Consider the following 21,300-nt stretch of genomic DNA (forward strand, 5'->3'; position numbering starts at 1 on the left):
GGTGATGCTTTTATAATTTGCAAGATGCTGCAGCATAAATGTTGAATACTTCAGTTAATTTCTTAAATGTATTCATAAGCATCTGAGGGTTACTCTCATGAAACACCTTGGATTGCTTGCCTGCTGAAAGATGTGAAAGTTCTTATGGTAGAAATTTGCTGCAGTCTGCCAGGACGTCTCTATATCACTTTCTGTGTATGTCTGACTCTATCTAACCAACTTACGATAATGAAAAGTAATAAGGGAACCAAAACAAAGAGGACAGGACAAGGCTTGTGATCTCCCTGGGAGAATTAGTGGAAGAATAATTTCGGTCCTGTTTTATTCTACTTCTCCTGTTGAAAAAATGCTTGTAAATAAGCAGCTGTCTGCAAAATAACCAACTTTATGTTTTGCAAGTGTTAATACCACGTGGGTGTAAGTATGGAGGAAACTGGTTTAAGATAGATCAGTGGATGAAGTCTGAAGCAGCATAATTAAAAAAGGATGAAAACTTTTTTACTGATTTGAACCGTAGTAAATTTTAGCACAAGGTGTCTATATTCCAGCAAGAGGACGATATACATAGCACTTCTTTTACTTGCTAGATGCACTGGAAGTGGATGGCTGCAGACCAGGGTGTTACTGCAACTGCTTTATTGTTGTGATAGATCGAGTTTCTGTATGTTTTACCAAAGCCAGAAAGGAGGAAGAACTCACCCCTCACTAAAGCTACCCCTTCTCTCATAAGAAAGTAACAAACAGAATCTGACAGAAGTAGAGGGAAACATATGTGTACTTAATCCCACTGGGGCTAGAGGGTTTTTTGAATGTTTGTATGAAGCTTCTGTCTGTGCTTTGAGACTTGTGCAGTAGTGCAAAGGAAGGGAACAAACAGAGTCTGAAGTTCCCATCACACTTAGCCACACTTAGCCACACACTAGCTGTCTTCTCATGTCTGTGAGCTTGAAGGTCACACTTTGAATGATGTTTCTTCTTCCTCAATCTCTCTTTGAACTGCCTACTGTGTCCTGAATGGAACTGCTGTCTGTGAATTATTTGCCCCTTTTGTGATCTTTACAGGCTGTACAGTTCAGGGTACAGAAATTTAGCTTTCTTAGACCAGACATCAAGTGGATTGATTTAAAGAATAAAGCAGTATTCCTTTAGGGACAAACAACCCCAAAATAGTACCTTTCCTTCAAGACCTTGCTAACAGCTTATTATGACTTCTGTGTGTATAGCTTGGAGTATCACTTGGAATGCCATGCTTTTTCACCAAGCATTAAAAGTTGGGAAGATTTTTCCTAACAAGGTCAAAACTGAATTTTACCCTACTTCTAGATAGCTTTATCTCTCAAGTGATTTTGGTATCTTTTGTTCTAGCTTACAGAGTTCCTTGAAAACTTCTTTCTTAAAAAATATTAGTTATTCCAATACAAGCACATTCATAATGATGGATTTCTTTTTCTTCTTCTGTGTATCATTTACTGTATCGCTTTGGCTTGTAAAATTTCACTATGTTTTGAGCACTGGTACAAAAGACAGTGGAGGAGAAGGTAGACTGAAACTCATCTTCAGATGTAGCAGATTTCTCAACTGTCTTAAAGTACTGTAGTTTAGGTAAGAAGCTCTGAACAACGGTATGTAACCTCCTTACTGAATAACGTCTTTCTGCACTTGTAATAACCACTTCTGACAGAATGTCTCAGTAATACTTTCAAGTCTTGAATTCTCATTTTCCCAAGTAATTATATTGATGTGACTTTAGGTATAACTCTGTCCAGGTTAGAGTGGAATAGTTTCTTGTTCATTCTTAACAAGATAATTTGTTGAAGCTTTTGCATATCCGTTTGGATGTAAGTTTTCTGGCACCGTGAGGAATTTCTCTCTTATTTTTCTCTCTTACATGTCAGTAGGCATACAGAAAATGATCATTATTTTCTCTGCTTTAATGCATTTTATTTCACTCCATGTTTCTATGTCAAAGGTGATGATTGCAAGAGATTTCAAAACAAACCCTGCCTCATTCAGACTAGAGTGCAAAGAGTTTATATGTGTCCCAGCAAGTGGCTTAAGTACTGGTATGGGAGAAGGAAGAGCTATTTAATTCACAAATTTTTGCATGTTTTGCTTAAGCAGTTGGTTGCTTAAGGACCAAGAGAAGAATGAAATACAAGCAGAATAAAATAGAAGCCCCTTTATGCCTTTTAATTCTAAACCAAATGCAAAATAAAAGCTTTGTATCTTCATCAAAAGCCTGCAGTTTGGCAGACATGATCAAGTTGGTTATATGACTGTAATAATCTTCCAGTGAGAGCTTTCATGATGTTCTTTGAGAGATAACTTGGAGGAGATATGCTCAGAATGTAAGATCAGTTTGTAGCTTGAGAAATACTTATTGCTTGACCTTCATCAAGTCACTGAAATACTGAATATTTTGACTTTCTATTTGTATCTATAGAAGTAATTCTGTACTGTGTTATACCTCCCCTAAAGCTGTTTCAGTGGGTGTCAATCTTTTAATGTCTTCAGAACACTTAATTATTTAGTCAATGAGCAGAATATAAAGGAGGGATTAACTCATGAGCGAGTGGAGTATGATAAGATGTAGAAAAAATGAATGTGCTCAAATACGCAGTATTTACAGCGTGTAGACCAGTAAAGTCAATGATGATATTGCTTATCTGAAGATGACACAAGAGGCTACATTTTGTTTTTTGACATTAGCATTCCAATCCATGTAGTCATGGGCAAATCACACAAATTTTCTCCATTGCATAATGTGGACAATGATACTTATGTATCACATGGACTTTTGGAAGACAGATCTGTTAATGCTTATAAGTACCTTACAAAAAGAAAATTACCTTACAAGAAGCAAATTACTGTAAGTACTTGAAAGACTGAGAGTTCTTAGGAACTGATCCATGAAAGTCATTCTGGGTAAAGGATTATACAAAAATCTTAAAACATTTAAGCCACCACTCTCCTCTGTTCTGGTAAAGAAAAGATGAGCCTCTTAAAACATTTCTCTGGGGCCATGTCACCTTATCAGAACATACTGTTAGGCATTTCTAGCTTTCCAGTGTTTATTTATATAAAATTTGGTCTCTGGAACACAATTTCCATTTCTTTCTGCTATTAGTTTCCCGGAATCTCATCTTAAAATGCAGGATATAAAAAAGGAACATAGCTCCAGTTCTGAAACAGCAGCAAGCCAGTGGGTGACATGTGAAATAAATAAATAAGGACTTAAGAAGTCATGGTGAATTTTTATTATTAAATAGACTGTTTGACTATGATCTCATTTCACTGCAGTATTCGAAGTTAGTTGTATTAACTGATGTAGAAAATGAGCTATTAACTTGTTGACAGCTCTTCACGAATTTGCTACACTGATGGATATTGTTGATACAATAAAATAATCAGAGGTCTGACTGTTTGTAATGAAAATATATGTAAAGATAGAGTAAACAAGTACTTGTTGTATTCCCCCCTCTCTCTCTCAAACAGAAGCAGATAAATGGGAGATGGGATGAAGAACTGCACATGGATGTAGTGTGAGTGAAGTGAGATGAAATGGAGAATATAGAAGAGACAGGTTAGAAAAAAGATGGAAAGAGAATAATCATAGTTTCCAGGGCTCTACCTTGATACCGGTTGAGGCTTATGGTAATATCACAGCTCCCAAAACAAGGCTTGATCAGCGTAGTAGCAAAAGGGACTTAAAGGTGATAAAGGTCAGACTTAAAGGTGTAAATTGCATAGAGCTGACCTGCATTCAGCCTATGTCCATGATGCATCAGAACTCCTTTCTTAACAGAGCCTAGAGTTTCTCTTTCAGTTTCTTAATTGGAATGCCTGAGCACTTACATGCTGTTTTATGAACCCATACACAGATCACGCTGTCCTGAGAATGCACTATTTGTGAGAGCAAATAGTGGTCTAGTCCTAGAAGAATTTTTGAGAGAGAGGAGATTGCATGTAGGAAAAAAATATGAAGATGAGTGCAATGGGAAGGAGGAGAGAATGTGGGTAATAATAATTGTTAGTCTGTAATTAGAGTGACAGCAAGTACAAAAATAGGTTGAAGGAAGTACTGAGATATAGTGAAGGAAGAGGAAGAAAGAGAAGGAACGAAGAATAGCAGAGCCAGCTTATTTTATTTTTATTTTTATTTGAAGTGGCCCCAGTTCTCCAACGCTGTAAATACCATTTACTACAAAATCATGGAGATCATCATTTGACAAACACTGAGACTAGATGATGCTAGGAAATTAGGTGCTAAAAGACAACAGTTGTAAAAGAACACAGTTGGGAACGTGAATAGTAGGTAAATAGAAGGTACTCTTTCTATTTAGGCAGAAATTATATCATTTGTACCTCCACCTCCAGCTAGAAAACTGGTTAATTTGGAAGGGGCTACTGGCAGAGGTACTGTCTGAGCAGTTCTTCTGTTGCTCCTGCAGTCTGGTCTGCCTTGTATTTACATTCAGCACAGCTGGCATTGACAGACACTCTGAGTAGTGCGTGGTCCAACCCCTCCATGCTCAAAGCACAGTAAGCTACAGCAGGGTGCTCTGGGCTGTGTACAGACAGAACTGGAGATCTTCAAGTATGGAGACTCCACAGTGTCTCTGGGCAAACTGTACCAGTGTTCAATTACCCTTACAGTACAATTTTTTTTTCCCTTCTGTTTAAAGTAGAATGTATGCTACTTACAGTAAGGTGACATCTTTTTCATGGAAATTATGTGATTCAGGTATGTGAATTTCAGCTGAGTAACACCACTGGGGATTACAAGTATGTGCTGCTTAGGACTTTGCTCCTCTGCTTTTACAATACCTGAGAGATTTTATGTGAGTTTCCACGTTTGCATTCCTCAGATTTCAAAGGTTGATGTAGGATTCCTGATATGGTCAAATTGCATTAATTTTTGTTACAGACTCTAAGTTAGAACTTATTTATTTATTTCTTTTTTTCCTGAAGTTGGGAATCCCTGCACTTGTCCTAAATAGTAGATAATGTTCTAATTACCTGGTTCATAGTGTGTTTTTAAATGCCTGTCCATATTAGCTACTTGTGAATTCTGTAAGCAGATGCCGAGTGCAGTTGGAGTACCTTTTTTTTTTTGTTTCATTCCTGTAAAGGCTTTTGGTATTGTATTTCACACCACAGGGAAAGATTCACCATGAGCTCAGAGAGTGTTTTGCACAGCGCACTGTGCTGTAGCTCTCTCTACAGCTGCTATTGTTCTGCTTCCTGCAGTGGAGCTATGTCCTTTAAAGTAGCATGGATGAAACTAGAAAAAATCAGTCTCATTTAAGTATCTTCCAGGTAAATGTGTGTCTAGAAGAGCCACACAAGCAAAAACTGCTCAGAGAATGCATACGATTTTTCAAGTTTTCTTATAATTATTTGAACTTTCCCCATACTGGGTGAACTACTTGTTTTTTCTTGCCTGACCTTGCAAGAACACAGGAAAGTAACTTTTTATCAGTAGCTTTCCTTAATGCGTCTGATAGTGCCTTTGGTTTGTTTGTATATTCTCATAGCACTATACTCTTTGAACATGAGTATTCGAAAAAAGCATTAAAAAAAAAAAGATCTTTCTCTTTTTGCAAGATTCATAACACTTCTTTTTTCAGAATGAACAAGAAATGCTGTAAAAACGTTGTAGCGACACTGTTGCTGCTTAGGAAGAAATTGAGAAGCATAAAATTCAAGAGAAAAATATAGACAAAATGTAGCCAAGCTACTTGAATATCTAGAAAAAGGAACAATATTTTTGCTTGAATTCTGGACAAAAGTTCAAATATGATTGTTTTATTTGAATAAATGGGTCCTTTTTATATCACTTTTTCACGCACATATGCCCACCCACCAACATAAACCCGTATACGTTTGCCATTTCCAAGGATAGGAACAGCTAGGAGCAGCTTTGTGTATTAGTTCTTGACATGGCCTCAGCACTGCAACCTGTGAACTCCCCAAGGTGTTTTCTTTATGGGTAGCTGAACACACATTCTCCAAGTGACTCATAGTTGTTTGCAGTTCTCTTACAGAAGATATGGTACCTCCCCTGTGCTTCCTCACTTGCGTGACGTAAGTATGCGTCCCTGCTTCACATGGGCACTGTTTTAACCTTTTACATTTATTTAATGCTGAGACTGTGACTATATTCAGTCAGCAGCATGGATGATGTTCCACTTTAAGGATCAGAAAAAATACACGCCTTTTCTCCCCATAAATGAGTGAAAAAATCAAGTAGAAATGGTATTGCCTGTTTTTACGAAGATTTCTAGGCTGCTTCCAAAGTCATAAATAGAAGTCAGAATTGCCTTTTTAAACAGCAGTGTCTCAGAGAATGGTGGAATCGCAGGGGCTGGAGAGGACCTCTGGACATCAACTAGTTCAATCCCCTACTATAGCAGGTTCCTCGCAGTAGGTTGCACAAGAAAACATCCAGGCAAGTTCTGAGTACTTTGAGAAGTCTCCAGGGCCTCTCTGGGAAGCCTATTGCAGTGTTCTCTCACCCTCACAGTAAAGGAGTTTTTTCTCATGTTCATGAAGAACGTCTTGCATTCCAGTTTGTGTCCATTGCCTCTTGTCCTGTCACTGGGCACCCCTAACAGAACAGCTTCCTCATTCAGCAGCAGGCACGTATTTTCCATAGTCATCCTTTCTTGTTGATTCACCTAAAGAAGCCTGTCTTGTTGTCCTTGACTTGCCTTGCCAGATTTAATTCAAAGTGGGTCTTAGCCTTCCTTGTTGCATTCCTGCATGCGCTGACAATGTTCCTGTATTCTTCCCAAGTGGACAGACCCTTTTCCCACCTTCTCTAGACTTTCTCCTTCTTTTTGAGTTTTTCCACAAAATCCTTGCTAATCTATGCTGGTCTCCTACCACTTTTGCCTAATTTCTTACTCTTAGGGTTGCACTCATCTTGTACTTGAATGCTGACCAACTCTCCTGGGCTCCCTTGTCTTCCAGTCTTCTAACACATGATATACCTCCAAATAGGTCCTTCATGAAGTCAAAGTTGGCTCTCTTGAAGTCCAAGATTGCAATCCAGCTTATTGTCCTGTTTCTTTCACACAAGATCCTGAACTCCACTGTCTTATTGTCACTGCATCCAAGGCTGCTCCCAGCCTTCGTGGTCCCAACCTGTCCTTTGTAGTTCATAAGAACAAGGTCCTCTCCTCATTGGCTTCTCCACCACCTATGTCATTAAATTATCTTCCTCATACTACAGGAACATCTTGGTCTGTGTGTGTGCCTGGTGGTGTTGTTTCTGCAGCAAATATTGGAGTGATTGAAGTCCTCCATGAGAACCGGTGTCTGTGGCTGTGAAGCTACTTTCAGCTGTCTGTAGAATGCCTTATCAACTTTCTCTTCCTAATGACATGACCTCTAGTAAGCACCCACAGTGGTGTCACCCATATTAGCCTGCCCCTCTGTTCACACCCATGGAGCAACTCCATTGCCTCAACTTTCTGGCCTGTCTTTCCTAAAAAGGTACATAGACATCCATGACAGGATTGCAGTCACAGATCACTACTTCTTTCTGTTTATTTCCTGTGCTGCATGTGTACAGGCACTTCAGAGAAGAAAAGTGAGCAGAGGATGCAGCTTTCCCTAGAGGGATGCAAGAGGACCTCCATAGCTATATACACCCTTGGGGTAGCTGGCCTTCTGACTTATTTCATGAGAGGCAGATGAATAATATTTTTCACTGTACTGGTTGTCCTGGCTTATTCTCTAGTCAGTTGCAGTAGTGTGAGTATTGCCATTTTGGACCCTGCTCATAAATCCTTTTGCTTAAAGCCCACCTCAGAAGGTTGGCCAGCCTTCTGCCAGAGATTACCTTGCCTCTTCTGGAGAGTGGACCCCATCCTTCCTGAACAGGTTATAATCTTCATAAAAATTCTTCCTGTCATAAAAACTAAAACCCTTGCATCAGCACCAGCCACATAGCCAGGAGTTGATATTCACTGTATGTCTCTTTCTGCCTGTCCTCTTTCCTCCAGATGGCAAAATTGAAGATAAGGTAGCTTGTGTACCTGTGTTATTCTCTTCGGCTTCCAGGGCTTTATAGTCTTCCTTGATTCTTCCCATGTTTGGGCATACAGTGCCATTCATGCCCACAAGAAAGGTCAATGGTAGATAGTAGACTGTTCTCTTGACAAGTTCTGGCAACATCTTGGCAATGTCCTGGATCTTGGCACCTGGGAAGCAGCATATCTCTTGAGACTCCCTGTCAGGTTGCCAGAGGGGAACCTCACTGCCTTTTAACAGGGATTCATTCACTACAAGCACTCATCGTTTCTATGTATGATATCCACAGTGGGCTGGCAGTACAGTTTCTTCTTGTGGATCTTGGTTGTGAATGTCGCAGGTGTCTATTGCTGTTAAAGCTTTTTGTCTGCTATTGGTAATAAAGCTGAAGGGTGGGGATTGGAGGTGGGAACTGCTTTTGCAGGTCACCAGGGACTAAGGTTCCTCCTTCTCAGTGTTGCCTACTACTAGAGTGTGATTATTAAATAACCTCTCTCTCTCTCAGTGTCTCTACTACTACACATTTGCTCTTCTTTTTGTCCTCTGACCTGTACTGTCCCTTTTAAGACTGTTTACTTTACTAGTGTCAGAAACCAGGAAGAACTGACACTACCTGTGTGGAAATGAGAAACCAGATCTAAGAAAATAAGATCAGCTTTATTTCTCTGAGATTTTTTTTAAGGAGGAGATGGAGGAGATGGGAATCTTACCATTTTGTTTTGTTATGTTTGATTTTTGGAACTTCCTAAAGAAGTGAGGGGGGAGGGAAGGGGGGCAGAGGGAAGGGAGGATTGCTGGGAATAGTATCCTTTATCATTATGTGAAATGGATGAAAGTTGCAGTTCAGGAACTATTACTAGTTTCAGCTTCTAGATGTGTTTTATTCTTAGTTTTAAAGGTTAATGCCACAGTTACTCAGCTTCCCAGTACAGCTAAACACCCTGAACACACTCAGCTGAATTTTGAGTGGAATAATGCAAACGTCTAAGAAATATTATTTTTACAAAGTTCTCTGATACTCATGACAAGTTACAGAGTATTTCACTTACTCCTTGCAGTTTGGCCAGCTAGTCTGACTGTGGTCCCCCTGCTTCTGCCAGCCCTTCTTTTTCTTTTCTGCTCTGAGGGTTAGCTGTGCCTGGGAAGTTAGAACTGGGATTTTTCCCTCAGATTCTTTTGTGTTTTAAACACATCACCCTCATAGAGTAACAGGAAGGATGGGTCCCAGCATCTGTAGTGCAGGAACGCTCCTGCTATTGGAGGAATTCCTCCATCAGCCTTGTGAGGAATGCTCATGCCATTAAAGTTGTCTCCAGCCCCATCATGGAGACTGCATGACATTTTCAAGTTGAAGTTTTAACTTTGGTTCTGGACAGAAGAAATGATAAAAGTGAAAGCAGAGAAACACTGTTTTAAAATCATCGAGTTACAAGAGCCTTTCATTTCACCTGGGAGCACCCAGAAAAATGAGCTGGTGGCCACAGCTGAAACCACTGGTGCCCAAAGTCTTGCAAGAACTTTCTGTGGCCTAGTCTCTGTACGTTTGTACGGTTTCAAGAAGTTGCATTGCTGTGATTTTCATCAATAGGCAGCAGCAGGAATGCAACTCACAGAAATACTTGTTTCAGGTTTGATACCTGAACCAGAATTTCTTAGCCTCTGTAAATTAATTTGCAAAGGAACTCTGTAATGTATCCCTTGCATTCTCTGCACTGTTATCTGTCCCTTTCCCATGGCTAAAAGCAGCCTGCCTCAGCTGGCTCTGATGCAGTTGTTCTTTTGTTGCATGTCTCTCACACTGCAGCTACTCAAGAGTCAAATTGAAACAAGCAGCTGACTTCTGTGTCTGTGGGTATACCAGTAAAGATCTCTGATCAGTGTCATTCTCTTAGGATATTCCTGTGAGCTTTCAGAGCTCTCAGTTATCTTGCAGACCAGTAGATATTCTCCACTGCTATGTTTCCCTCTTTCTGTGCTTCTGAGTGTCAGCTTCCTGGCTAGGCAGGTAGCATAACTCCTTCTCTTGATGTCCGAATCTTGTGCTTTGCAGCTGTTCTTGCACTGGAGTCTGCTTGCACACTCCAGGCAAACTCCTGCCAGCAGAAGAATTCACACAACCTGCCAGTAATATGGTAAACCCCAGGTAAATGGCACAAAGGCTCTGAGTCTGAGTGATACAGCTATGAAGCACAAAGACATTACCTCTGGCACATGAAGGCTTTGGGCTGCAAAGGTATTCTGGATAAATGTGACTGTGCACTTGCTTTGTGCTTCTGTGATCCTTTAGGCACACACTTCTGGTTCCTGTCAGAGGCAGGGAAAGAGCTGTTTATTGGGTTTGTTGGGTTGACGTGACTGTTCTGACATTCTTGTGCTTATCATACACAGACAGGTTGGCAAGGAAAGAAACCTGCCTTCTCTCTGTTCCTTAAGTGTTGCTCCTATGAAGAAGGGTATAAAATAAGTACACCTGGCTTTATTTTAGCAAAGCTGTGGTTTGGAATTGCTTAGACTGGATTTAGTGTAAAATCTCCCTGTAATTCACCAGATGATTTAGCATGAGTGCAGAGGAACCAGAGGAAATGCTTTTCCTTTCAGTCCTTGGAAAAGCAGCCTATATCTGGATCTTACACATGATGTGTGCCACAGTACATGTGGCATGCACAAGAGGAGCACCATAGCTGATGAAAAGAGAAAATGAGGAACATTATGCTTTTAGGCTGTTATACCATGCTGTCCTGAGAGCGTGCTGTCTACTGAAAGACTTGAGATAGTCTAAGTTCCCTGCTTTTCCCCCTGGAGTGTTTAAAGAGCTCCTGAGCTCAGGTCTGTGTATTCCTGCAGAACCTGCAGAGGCTGGAAGTATCTGTCCAGTAGCATACTTCAGGCCCAAAGATGCAGAATGTGTACTGTGAGGAGCTGGTATTCTGAAGAGTAGGTAGGACTGTCTTATTCTACCTTCCTGTGCCTTCTTTCTCTAGCAGCAATCCAGAACATGCTGGTGTTTTGTGGCAGCTCTGGGCTCTCACAACCTTACTCTCTGGCACCAAAAGGAGAGGAATTGCAACCATATTTGCAGTCATTTACGCAACTGGCTGTGACCCATCTTTGTACTCTGAAAAATGCTCATGCCATAATACTTGGATTATTAATCGCAGTGACACTGCCTAGCATCTAAGTACTTAGATACTGCAGTGATGGTAAGTTTTGCAAATCTTGGTTTGCTCCCAGAATCCAGGACAAAAATTCAGTCTTGTATAAATACAGACTATTCTATTTAACCATGCTAAATGTCTATGCTAAGTACAAGCTATGCTTCCACAAACAGGTGTTTTGATTGCATAAAGCGTAAGTCTGAGCACTATTATCACTGACCACTGCAAGTGAAAAATGAAGTTTGTGTGCTCTATTGCATACACCAGCTGGTGCTGGAACAGTGCACACTTTGCCACTGAGCTCCCCTTTTTTGTGCACATTACATTTAATCTTGTTATTTATTATTTGCCTTTTAAGTACAAGGCATAGAGCTTCTGGGAGCTCTCTAGGTTTCCAGCTGTCCCAACCTTCAAGTTTACTTAAACCTTAATTAGATACTTCACAGTCAGCTAGTTAGATATCCTGTGTTTTTTCCAGTTCATTCAACTGCCGCTTAGTACTGCTAACCTTTCTTCTTTGCTACAATCCTGGAAAAGTATTCAAGACAGTGAGCAATGTTATGGAAATATTTCATTTTAAATCAGTTCAGAATTTCAGTTTAACAACTTGGTCACTGGTTTGTCTTCTTTTCAGGGGAAAAAAAAAAAAAAAGAAAAACCTCAGTTACGGTGGAGAGTTCAGAATTCAGTGTTTATTACTGTTACCTAGTCAAAGAGCTGTCTTGTTAATGTTTAAAACTGAAGTCCTGTCCTTGTTCAATAGAGAGGGGGAGGCGGAAATGAGCTGCACAGAGTGCATTTTGAGATCTAAAGATGTTGGTATGCGGATGGCATCCTTCATTTAAAAAAAAGGTCAGTGAGCTTGACTTTTTTTTACACAATGACCCCTTTATACTAGTCCGCCAGTAACAGAGTGTAGATGGGAATCAGACTCATTTTGGGAATCAGACTCATTTTTGTTGATGGGGGTGAGTATTTCTTTAAGGAGAGAAGTGCAGCAGGCAGAGTTCTAGTGGTTGTTTGTGTCAGCTTCTCTGAGCATCTAGGAAAGTATCTTTATAGTAACACAGGAAACTAAATCCTCAAAGAGAATAGGTGGAATTTTTTTTATTTATTTTTTTTTTTTTTGGACTTCAGCTCCTCAATTAACTTTGGCTCTGTAACACCCTGGACCCCAGATGAGGGAGGCATGTTAGAGTGATTCTTAAATAGCTTCTTAAATCATGGATGAAATATCAGTGTCTTGCTGCAACATCGCTTCTGCGGCAGAATTCACAAAGGAGATAACAGGAAGGAGCCTCAGCTAATAATGTCTCTCCTGAACCTGCCCTGGATGGGATATAGATCAGGACAGCTCTCCTAGGTGAACCTAATCTACAAAATGTTTATGGAGAAATGGAACTGAAATTTTAGAGGGTACCTTCAGTTGCAGTATAGATAAACCTGTCAGTACTGTGGAAACATAAACAGCAAAAAATACTTTTTTGATGCCAGTAGTAGTTCTGAACACAGGCAGTAGACTGAATCCCTTTCACACAGACAGAGGTGTTCATGAACAATCATGCTTATGTCCTTGTTCATATTCATGTTTATATACACCAGACATTCTTGGTTTGGCGTGTAACCTGGCAGCAGTCTGCGAATAATTACCTTCCCAAATATGGCTGAAGGTAGTTTTCTGCTCTCCTTAACATAAATTTTTGGTGTTTCAATATTTTTATGTGTGCAGTGTACTCATAGTTCAGTCACTTAAACTAAAAAAAATAAAAAATAAAAAAAAATCCACACCCAAATACGTCAACTTTTGAAATACTTCATGGCTTCACTGGCTATGATTCACATCTTAAAATGCAGTTGTACATCTGACACATTTCTGCTTTTTCATTTAATTAAAAAAGGCTGCTAATCATGAAAAACATGTTTAAAATGTTAAAGATGGAAAAACAAGCAAAGTGAGTTGGAATTAATTTTGCATGGCTCTGCATGATTCCTGCAGCCAAATTAAACAGTTTTGTTTTTCCTTTTCTACAAAATAATGTTTTGTAGTTCTCTGTGTAGATTTTAATCTGTCTTCGGCAGTACTAAATGTCATTGGAGATTCCTTGTACTAACATCACCTTGACCATTAGTTTCTGAAAATAATTTCATTTTCTTTTTTATTTTCCTTCTTTTATTGAAGGAATTCAATAACCGTTTTGTAAAGAAGTACAGTATGTGGCAGTTTGGATTGGAAAATCAGGTCTAAACCACAATTCATGCAAAACACCTAGCACAGAATGTGAATGATATGTTAGGTAGGGCTAGTAGGAAGTGTTGTCAAAGATTGTGATATAGCTAATGGAAAGCATACTGAAGTAGTGAAAAATCACACCCTTCTTCATTTTCATACTAGGAAGATGGAATATATTCTGAGTAGAAAGAAAGTGGGGAGAGGATTTAGACAAGAGCAAGAAATTACGGAGTAGTTGCAAGGACCGAAGATGCAACATTTAATTATGATGGCACAAGTGGGATTAACTTCCATCAGCTGGAGGGATGACAGATGGTTGCCGTGAGTTCTGTCTATCTGGAAGGGTGTGGGTGGCCCCAGCCTGCCTTTGAAAAGGTGGTCAAAAAAATGGCAGGAAAGTGAATGAGGAAAGGAAATGCTTGCTAATCCTCGCCAATGAAAGCAAGTCAGTAAAAGGGGGAGGATGCAGACGTTTGGAGAGTATCAGTTCTGATGAACTGTCAGTCAAAAAAAGAGCAGATAATGAGTCCCAGCACAATAATCTGAATTTGTTCTAGATCAGGTGAGTATTGGGAACGCATCCCTCAGAGATGTCTTGCAAAGATTCTCAAACCTAGTCCAGTCATAGTAACTGTCTAGCTGGTACTAAGAGCAGCAGAGTAAAAGCCTGGGAAGCTGCATCTTCTCTCAAACTGCTGTCAACCTGAAGTCAAGATCTTGTAATCAATGGAATTGCGTGACTAGAGTTTCTTTGTTAGTGTGAAATGTGATACCAGAAGGTATGTACATTTCAGAATAGTGTCATGGGACCAGAGGAAAAGAACTGTGCTTCTGCTGGGATAGACGTTCTTCTGTCTTGCAGTCAACTGTCTTTTGTTGTGCTTCATGGTGTATCCATGTAGTCATGAGTTCCTGTACAGTTTTTAAAGAAAACAAAGCAAATAAAAAGATTAAACCTCAGTTTGAGATGAATACTGAAAATTGAACTGGCAGGGCGAAGAAGTAAGTTTCTTGTGCTGCAGCTGTTGCAGATAAGATATGAAAGTTTGTTCTGCAAAGCTCTGTAAAGAGCATGGTAGCAGTCAGCCTGGCCACCAGCCAGGCCACCTCTGTTGGCATTTCTTAATCTGACCTGTGTTGCTCACATGCGGTCGCAAGATTGGATGTGAACACTTCAAAGAAGAATACAGTAAGTGGGCAGTAGATAGGCTTCCTTGGTGTATTTCAAGGAATACAGTGATGTTCAGTGTGTGCAACTAAAATTATGACTGAAGCAGAAAAATAAGGCCTCTCCCACCCACAGTGTGCCAGTAATTGTATGCATAGGAGTACCTGATTAACCTTCTTAAATCAGAACAGCAGACTGTGTTGTGGAGACAGGTGCTACAGAGCTTGGCCAGCAGCGAGAGCAAACCTGTTTGTTCTAGCCTGGTTTCTACATCCTATTGCTTTTTAAGCATGGAAACACCACTGGTGGAAACAGGAGCTCCAGGTTGGTGCAGGATAAGTACTGTGAATGACTTTACAGGTAGGACACTTGTGGCATGAGTGAAAGAAGAGAATTTTGCCCTCGGTCTGCCAACTGCCAAATTCTTGCTCAATTTATTGTGTGGACACAGTGCAAGTTTTTAATAAGACTATTGGTTTCTGGCTTTATTATAAGGTAGGTTTTCACACTTTCTTTCATCTGTAGCCTGTCACTGTAATCCACAGCTCATCTATTTCACTCCTTTTTAAGTAAATGTCCTTTTTATTCCCCGACTTGCTTGCTCTTTACTGATAATCCTTTAACTCTTTTTTGGAAGTTTTTTCACTGGCATACAAAAATGTAAATTTCCATCATGAGCATAACTGTTGTGTTTCAGAATGTAGGGCAAAAGTTATAATCTCCTTTTGACTGCAATTTTGCAATTCAGAATTCTTAATAGCCTACATATTTTTAGTAAGATAATGGTTACCGTTTTATTTTACAACACTAATATCAGTATTACTGCAGTGGGTTTTGCTGTCCTATTTGTATACAAGTTACTTAACTTCAGTACTGCTGGTAGTTATTCTCAAACTTTGGCAGTGCTACCGTTTTGTCCTTGAAAAAGAGGGTAGTGGAAGTATCAGTTTCTAAAGCAGTGGTTTTCAAGGAAGATTTCTGATCTCTAGAAAGTGGAAATGTTAGTAATTAAATAGGCTGCTGAAATGGAAACTAGAAGACTCTTTAAAAATAACCTATTTCTTACATCTATGAGCTTACTGTCTTTGACAGCATTGAGCACTCCTCTGTGCAGATACAACCTATGGACTTCTGCCATTGTACTGCCATGTGGCAGTGAGAAAAGAAGTTGTTGTATTTGTTTCTTCATGCAGAGAATGGTAAATAAAAAAAGTCTTTTAATCCTCGCACCTTGTTGGTGTACCTATCTCTGATGACCAGCATCTTTCTAAGAGTAAGTCTATAGTCAGTGGTCATGTGGCTGTTTGATAGTTTTCTTCATGTTCCCTTGGGCTGATCATGTTTTAAAAAAAGTCTTGGCTTGATGTTTATCCAGTCTCCTAGCACGGTTGATTTGTTAAATAAAAGATTTTTGAAATCAGAAGGCTTTAATAACAGAAGTTATTATTTCTCTGAAGAATAACTAATAATTAATAATATCTAGAGAGTGATCTGCGGTAGGACTGTTAGCTGAGCCAAGATGGGAAGAGGAAGCTTTCTCTGTATTGTAGCAAGTAGCACAGTAACTAGATATATCCAATTGAAAGCTGTTTGAAATAACCTGTAGGAATGGAAACCTTACAGGAAAAATGAAAAAAATCATCGAGGAGGAAAAACTCAGTCAGAATGAGGATGTAGTGAAATGTAAGATAAATTTGGAGAAAATTATTACACACCTTCCAACACCTCATCTAATTCTTGGCTTTATTCTTCCCGTTTTACCCTTCTAAATTGCTTTAGTGCTTAAACAACACAAAGAGGCAGTTTCTTGGTCTTCTCCTGCCATGTAAATTACTGCTTTTTCATGTAATTTTCTCCTTTCTGTGGAGATAAAAACCATTTCATTTTTAGAGCTAGATGGTTATTCTTCATAGAATGTGTACTCAAATGCCTTTCAGGCCTAGGAAAAATCCAGAGACTGAAAAATCCTATTCTGCATCAGTGGGTACTATGAAAGCCTAAATGGTGGCATGAACAATCAGTAGCATTTTTTGCTTGCTTACAGTAATAAACATAATAAATATAAACACAGACCTATGTGTGTGCATATAAAAACATATATAACACGTTATATATTGTACATAATCTAAAATTTAGAGGAGGGGACATCTTCTCAGTAGTTGCCTAAATGTAGATCATGTTGTCTAGAATGAATTTGGAGTTTCTTTTAATGAATAGTTGTAAATGTTGTTTTTGAGGATCCTTGAAGAAAGATCCACTTGGACATGTAGAAAACTGGAATTAGGAGCATGCAGTGGGAGTTCATTAATGATTCAGGATGCCTGGTTTCAGTTTTCCCTCCTTCCTTTCACAAGGCGAAATCCAATCAATACTTTCCTTTCAAGGTCATAACTGCTACTCGGTCTCTGTCCTTCTTATAACCCTTTCCCAACCATATGAGTGTTCTAAAGGATTTAATTACTGGTTTAATCGAGGTTGTCATCAATAACTCCAAGCATCGTCAGGCTCGGACATAAAGCCGTATTATTACAAGAGGGGGTTCAGCTCTGATCCAAGTACAGGGGAACTGTGCTGATGAATATCTTCAGGTCACACTGTTTGGCAATCATGAAAGGAGCTTTTTCCCTCCCTTCCTGTGCCCAGATATTCTATGCTTGTGTTATGGCCAGAAAAGTATGTTCAGCTGTGAAGGAATGGTATTTGATTTCAGATATTTGATTCTGCAAGGTTTGTAAAATTGAGGTGAATTTGAGAAAATAGTTTCTCTTTATGTGAAGGACGTTTTCATTGTATGGGTTATGATCCATCATAGTGTATTTTGCAAATTTGTTTTCAGGAGCAGCACAAAAGAAAAAAAAAAAGGTAGAATTTTAAAAAAGTAATAGTTCATTATTTTTTTCTTCTTTGGAAATTGGTTCAGTGTAGAATAAATAAACATTTTGTATACTCAATAACTAACCTCACTTCCAAGAGTGATATTCCAAATCCTTAGAAAAGTCCCAGGTTCAGTATTTTAATTTCAGGAAAGTCCACAGTGATCCTCTGATGAGGATGGGAAGTTTTATCATGCTAAAACAGCTTTTCTGTTTTAGGAAATATCATAAGCAGTCACCCACAAATACAGAAGAATATCTTAATTATACTTTTGTTTGGAATCTCATTAGAGTATTCTCTCAGCCAAGTATTTGCTTTCTGAATAGGCTGCTAAAATGCAGATTTGATACTTTGTCAAGAGGTGAGCGGTGCTGCCTGTCATTGCATGCTCCAATTTTCACATATACATCAAATTGCTAAATATTATTTATCTACATTTAAAAATATGAATTCTGCAGTTTCAAAGTGATATTTGAGATTTGTTCACTTGATTAGAATGAGCTGAACATACTACCAGTGGTCTAATATACTAGACCAAAACAGTTAGTCCAGTGTAATTTTTATATTGGCTGAAAAGTAGCAAACAAAATTTATGGCATTATCTCTTCATTTTCCTGCTTTTTAGGAAAATTTGAACAGGTTAAAGGTCTACAGTCAAGTGAGAATTATCATAATATTTCCAGGATCAGGCTCCTGGAGGTCAGATGTATTGTAGAACACTAAGAACACAATTAATCATGCTTGTTGAACAGAATGGATCAAGATTTGCTGTGGATTGTAATCCTCAACCAGTCAAAGGATGTCAGCAGTTCACTTTACCCTTTCTAATGCTGTAGCATTTAACATGGTTCAAATCAGTTTTATATATACTCTATTGATTTTATGCTGTTCATAACATGCTGGTAATAGAAAATCCACTTATATTGCTGCTTTATCTATCTATCTATCTATTTATTTTGAGGTGTGTGTGTGTGTGTGTGTGGAGGATCACTACTTCAAAATTAATGTAATTTTCAAGGAGAAAACTGTTCGGTGACTTGTGAAGTATGTTGGAAGGTATCTGTGTATACACACATATATAAATGTATAACTACACAATTTTTCAAGCAATATAATTGATCCAGATTGTTAAAATTCCCATATGGTTGGTGATTGCTTTTATTTGTTTTTTGTTTTTATACATTTGTCCCTATGTTGAATTCATAACATGTCTAGATCTACTGGCCATACATCCATTGGCTTTGCACATGGAAGTCATAGTTTCATGTCTCAGTGAGTACTTAGAACTAATATCTAAAAACTTGAGACAGAGTTCTTTAATTTGAGAGTGTTTGTTTGTATTCATTGTGATGGCTCTGGCTGAGCTACCACAGATTAGAAGAAGAGAACATTATATTGCCTCCTGTATTACAGGAACAGCAAATGAACACTTGGCCTTTGCCACAACAAATGGCAGCTGAGAAAAACTTCAGGCAATGCAAGTTGGTTAGAGGTTAATTTCAGTACTGGGAGTGAAGAGTAGTGCCAGGTACTGAACAAGCTGTTTTCCTAGTAGGTCTTCTAAGGATTCACTAATGTAGTGAATTACTGACTTGGCTATTAATGAACTGGATTTTGGTCTATATATGCTCATCAACAGAAGCAAATGCCCCAGAAGACAACTATAAACAAAAATGTGCCCCATGAGGTATGACTAAGAATTGGCCCTTGACTTCAGAAGGTGTTATCAAGACATTAAGTTCAAAGGATGATCATTAGGTCAAGGGAGGTGATTCCTTTCTTCTACTCTACTCTTGTGAGACCCCACCTGGAGTACTACATCCAGTTCTGTGATTTAAACCTATGCAATTTTCTATAGCTCTAAAACATATGTATAAGTTGTGCTTAGTAGAATCAAGTAAAAAAAAAAAAAATTAAGTTAGTTAACAGTGACAGCTCTTCCTCATGGTATAGATCATTAACTGAAAAATTTGAACTGGGAAGAACCTGGAAGTATCACAGTGGACTTTCTCTCCTGCAGGGCAGGATGGAAAATAATGCAATTGGTGAAGAAATGTAAATATAAAAAAGAGTAGAATTGGCAGTTGCAAACTGAGCCCTGAAAATTGCATTAATGGTAATGCATTCCATTCCAGTTCATGGTGAAGTAAAAGGAGTTGGTCTGGTAGATCAAATATGGCTTTCATTGCAAGACTGCGACAATGAAGGTGAGATGACAAAGCTATTCAGTCTCCTAACCTATAAAGAACAAAGACTATATTGTTTGTACATATACCTGCTGAATTTACAGAATTATTTCTTCTTAGAACAGATGTAATTATAAAATACTGTGGTTGTTTAGAGGATTTTTTTTTTCCAGGATACATATATCCTATATGTATATATTCAATTCATACAGTTTTGGTGTGAAAATGTTAATAAGCCAGAATTATGAATAATTACTGTTATATCTTTGGTTCACGTATTAATTTGGGAAGTTCTATTTCTTTAATTGTCAAGACTTTCAACAGGCCATGAAAAATATTTTATTCCATTGAAATATTTAATAAATGGAGACTTGGACTAAACTGGCTAAATAAGAGTATGAGAATATAACTTGCTGTCTTGTATAATTCATTAGAAGTATATTGTAAAGTGGGACTTGGTAAGAATTAATTTGGTGTAAGCAAACCCAGCAGTGTATCTGTGGAAAAGTCCGAAGTAACCATGTTTAGATTAGTGTCTTTAGATGAGAAGGGCTTTTTGTTTTTGTTTGTTTGTTTTTGAGTTTGCTAATATTTTCAATTATTGTCTTCTTCTCCAGTCCAGAGAAGAATAAAATTACAAGAGCTCTCAAGTACCTGTTAATATATTTTTCAGAGAGAATGTCAAAAAATTACTTTCTATTCCACCAGTATTGACTCATGGCACCAAGCCTAAATAATTAGAACAGGCCAAATATCAGGCTTTCATGTCCTACATTAACAAAATTGTTACAATTATCTTGAAAATTATTTAACCAGTTACAATACTAGCATGCATTTCACATTAACTGACTCACCCTCTCCACTCCATTGTGCATCAGATAATCAGAAATAATTCAGTTGTGTATTATCTGTAAAGTAGTCTCGCTGGGGAGAAGATACAGTGTGTGGTTGGCATGTACTGTATCATTTCACCACTTCTGGGGCAAAGTATATCAGCATTTGAGGGCATCATAGCAAAAGAGAGTACCGTATTTTCTTTGGCTCTGAGGGAAAGCCATAGGTCACACCCATATATTTAAAAATCTTTTCTCCCTCATCCCTCAAAAAAGATGGCCTCATCCATGCTCTGTATTGTGAATAATTCTTGACCAGTGCTGTCCTTGGAACCATATTGGAACATTGTGTGGGAGTGTTATTTATCTTAGGTCAAAAGCGTGCTGTAATGAAATATGGATGAAATAATTGTAGCTAAAAACTAAGATATACACTTGCCAAAGCGTGGGCTTTGGCCTTTCCTTTTTTACTGACACAGATGTACCCTGAGTCTCTTTGTTTTTCAAGTCTTTAGCATGACTACTCTGTCTTGGTGGAGTCAACTGAGATCTACTTTGCCTTATCTTGTTCCCTACAAAATTTATGATGGAATATCTTTGGGAGTAAATTTCTTTCTTTGGATAGCAGGACAGGATATTGATCCAGACGTATGAGGAGGGAAAGGCTAATTCTGTTGCTGTTGCCACAGACTAAAAGTTAGGTGTGTTGTGCATCTGCAGAAGCAGACAAATAGGATCTAGAAAGGATCTAGAATGTATATAGCATACTGTGTGTCAGATGTGGATTGGAAAACCAGTACCTGTCGCAGGAACA

The 21,300-nt window shown here is 38.6% G+C and overlaps 1 protein-coding gene across 8 annotated transcripts in view; it reads left to right on the forward strand.

Moving 5' to 3' along the window:
- Positions 1-21,300, forward strand: part of NTRK2 (neurotrophic receptor tyrosine kinase 2) — a 210,252-nt gene that overhangs the window by 62,657 nt on the left and 126,295 nt on the right. For 4 of the 8 annotated variants that reach the window (XM_015280249.4, XM_015280253.4, XM_015280254.4 and 1 more), the window contains exon 12: positions 19,603-19,674. The exons of the other annotated variants lie outside the window; for them this stretch is intronic. In XM_015280249.4, coding sequence (XP_015135735.2) covers positions 19,603-19,674 — 72 coding nt within the window. The remainder of the gene's footprint in view (positions 1-19,602; positions 19,675-21,300) is intronic. 8 annotated transcript variants of the gene reach the window in all.

This window comes from Gallus gallus, chromosome Z, assembly GCF_016699485.2.
Source record: "Gallus gallus isolate bGalGal1 chromosome Z, bGalGal1.mat.broiler.GRCg7b, whole genome shotgun sequence".
NCBI classification, from domain to species: Eukaryota; Metazoa; Chordata; class Aves; order Galliformes; family Phasianidae; genus Gallus; species Gallus gallus.